Source organism: Melitaea cinxia, chromosome Z (genome assembly GCF_905220565.1).
Source record: "Melitaea cinxia chromosome Z, ilMelCinx1.1, whole genome shotgun sequence".
NCBI classification, from domain to species: Eukaryota; Metazoa; Arthropoda; class Insecta; order Lepidoptera; family Nymphalidae; genus Melitaea; species Melitaea cinxia.
Window position 1 is genome coordinate 8,002,105 of NC_059424.1, and position 3,305 is coordinate 8,005,409.

The 3,305-nt window shown below is 34.3% G+C and overlaps 1 protein-coding gene across 1 annotated transcript; it reads right to left on the reverse strand.

Annotated features, from left to right (window-relative positions):
- Window positions 1-261: 261 nt before the first annotated feature.
- Window positions 262-1,856, reverse strand: LOC123668681 (MAGUK p55 subfamily member 7-like). Its single transcript, XM_045602389.1, has 3 exons — window positions 1,600-1,856; window positions 645-817; window positions 262-568 (listed from the first exon to the last, which is right to left on the reverse strand). The coding sequence occupies exons 1-3, from the start codon at window positions 1,700-1,702 to the stop codon at window positions 392-394; spliced, it is 453 nt and encodes a 150-aa protein (XP_045458345.1). The 5' UTR covers window positions 1,703-1,856; the 3' UTR covers window positions 262-391.
- Between the last annotated feature and the right edge of the window lie 1,449 nt (window positions 1,857-3,305).

Sequence of the window (3,305 nt, forward strand, 5' to 3'; positions counted from 1 at the left end):
TACATTGATTATCCCAAAGGAAAATCATATAATACGTCGATACACTTACGAAAGTCTAAAACGTCGGAATAAGTAAATACGAAGAGATCGGACGATTAACATTTAGTATAAATAATTATTTCTATGACTATCGGGGCACGTAAATTGAATATTGAAAAGCAAGTTATGTACATTTTTTACATCGAAACTAAAAAAAAATATATATATAAATGAGAGTATTAAAGAGATTCAAATTTTCGCCAGCATAATAAAAAAAGTAAGAATAACTGAATGACCTATAATTAATCAACAAAAATACGATACGTAACGAAATTATTCTAAAATGACTAAACGAAAAGAAAAATTGACTAGAATTGAACTAATTATGTCTAACATTACAACCGGTTACACCTCACTGCACCCAAGCCGCCGGGACCCAGAGCGGCTCGGATTGAACCCGCCACGCCATTTTAAGAAGCTGCGTCAGCGCGGTAGCCAGATCTTGGTTCACTATCTCCTCATCAAACATGTAGCCATACAGGAAATTTATACGATTCGACGACCTTATTATATCAGCAAATTCCTCTTCCTGTAAAAATCATTTATTTAGCGAAAATCAATACTTATATGAATATATTTTTTACAAATTTACAATTAATTCTAACCGTAAAAGCTCTAGAGCAGTCCTTGTCAAACGTCGAGCGAGCGTTGGCTGCGGTTCTGGTTTCGATGAGCGTCTCAAGCGGTGGTGGTTTTATAAATACAATGTAGGGCCGCAGTCTCGGAGTTCGTAACATTTTTAAGGCTTGCCAGTGAGGACTCAGAACACAAACGCGTCCTTAAATAAAATTTCAAATTGTATAGAAACAAAAGATACTAAATATACCCAATAACGTAAGAACATTTCTAATTAGTTCTAGAATAAAAATAAGTAAGCTGAACCCACATAGGAATGCAATATTATGCCTCTATAGAAAGTGTCTGTAACAAACAAATATATCTATGCATCTATACAAATAAATAAAATTGGAGTGTTTGTTTGCAATATTAGAATAACCAGTTTTTACTTAATTAATATGTATGTACACGGTACATATACCACATTAACATTTTTATCTGTCTGTCTGTTTGTTACGGCTAATCTCTGAGGTGGCTGGACCGATTTTGACGGAACTTTCACCGGCAAATAGCTGATGTAATAAGGAGTAACTTAGAATAATTTTATTTTGTAACTGCGAACTCAAAAATAACTATTTTGTAAAATTCCACGCGGACGAAGTCGCGGGCACAGCTAGTACATATATAAATTAATTGCAATAAGGCGGGTGAGCTCCGACGCGGCGTCATTTTTTAAGGCGCATGTGCCAATGTGCAAAGAGATAAATCGCGCGCATGCGCTGAGAAGGGTGGTGACGCATTTGCCCTTGAACTTACACATACATTCAAAAATTAAAATCGATACAACAAGCACTTAAATATATTGATTTTTATCGCGATGCACGTTTGCTATTTTTTTTTTAAACCAAACTAAATAAACATTTTCAGTCAACAACAGAAAAATTCGCGACCTACGATTTTATATAATAATAATAAAATAATAATTACAATTAGTGACCTCACCTGAGTTTACTATGGTTTCCACACTTTCTGCTGAGGTTCCATAAAGATTTCCTTTGTACTCGCCGTGCTCTATGAACTTTCCTTCGGAAATATCCTGTTCCATCTTTTCACGCGTAACAAAAACGTACTCCTTCCCATTCTGCTCACTTGATTTTTGGGGACGAGATGTATCTGTGTTGTAACGTTTGATAAATTAGTACACATAAAAAAAGATAAAAAACTAAACACACGACCGAACTGATAGATAACTGAACTAAAAGTGGGCCCTGGGAGGCTGCAACAATATATATATATCACGTTTTAGCGCAAGCGCGAAGTTATTGACAACGGCCTGGTTCCAGCCACACCGCCCACGTTTAGTGCGCAATACGAATGCGTACATAGGTACTGGCTTATCGATTTTCAAATTTCAAGACCAAACTTGCCTAATGTCAAGGGTCACATAAATTTTATTATTCAAGAAGCGTGTGTTTTTATTCATCACAATGTTTTGTTTGTATTGATCAACATTTTAGAACTTAAAAGCTTATATTTAAATAAATAAATAAATAAATAAACATACAGATGTTAGGACTGTACAAACTGGGTATTACGTATTTAGTAATGTATAGAAAACAATATTTAAATAAATTTTAAGTAAAAAATAACCTTTTTGCACTTAAATGTTAGACATTTTTTTAGAACCCTTAGACAACGCCTTAATTATCATAATTCAAAATAATTATAAAATATATAAAAAACCAGATTAGACAATTTGTTATATTCCAGTGTTGATGCCAAATCGACGTAATATAAATGCGTGTATGTGGATGTGTTTTTATCATCTCACTTTTCAATAATGGAAATCATTTTTTTTTCATAAACAAACAGACTTTCGTAACAATTTTTTTGTAATCTATCGTTGTTGATGGCATTGACGGCAATAATAACAGCATTATAAAAATAAATATTATTATTCATGCCTAATTAACTCCCAAAGTATACCGACGTATTTCGATATTCATGTAAATAAGATTGAATTTTTTTTTCAAAAGTTAGTTATTTACTAGTGAGTAAATATAAATAAATTCGCATACTCTTGTTTTCTTGTGTAAATTTCCAGAAGTTTTCTTTTTTTGAACACAGCTTACATCAACTACTACATAGAATAAAATCAATAACTAAATATGTTGACGTCTCCTTTTCGCATAACAAATCCTGGCGTTTATATAATGTACATATATGTTATCATGTATCTCAAAAGAGGCATGCGCAGAATACATGGCCCGGGCAAATCTAATTATAGATAGCTTCGCATCGAATTTTTTGTTGTTGTTCGTATTAGATTAATCTTTTTATTTACTGTCAGTCCAGTATTCCGTAACATTCTGTATGGTTACGGCAGTAAAGAATATAGCCACCCCCTCTCTTTCCGTGCGTGTCGTAAGAGACGACTAAGGGATAACGCAGTTCCACTATCACCTTGGCACCTATAAAGCTGACCAATGGCGGGATAACCATCTGACTGTTGGCTTGACAAAGCTAGCCATGCGGTCACCTACCCGTCCTCTTGGTGACTATAGGCGAGTTCACGTCATTTTCGGCGCGAACTTGTGGAGGCTTATGTCCAGCAGTGAACTGCGATAGACTGAAATGATTCCGTGACAGTATATTTTATTTACGAATTGTAGTCGATTCTGATCAAAGCCTACCATTGTTATAAGATA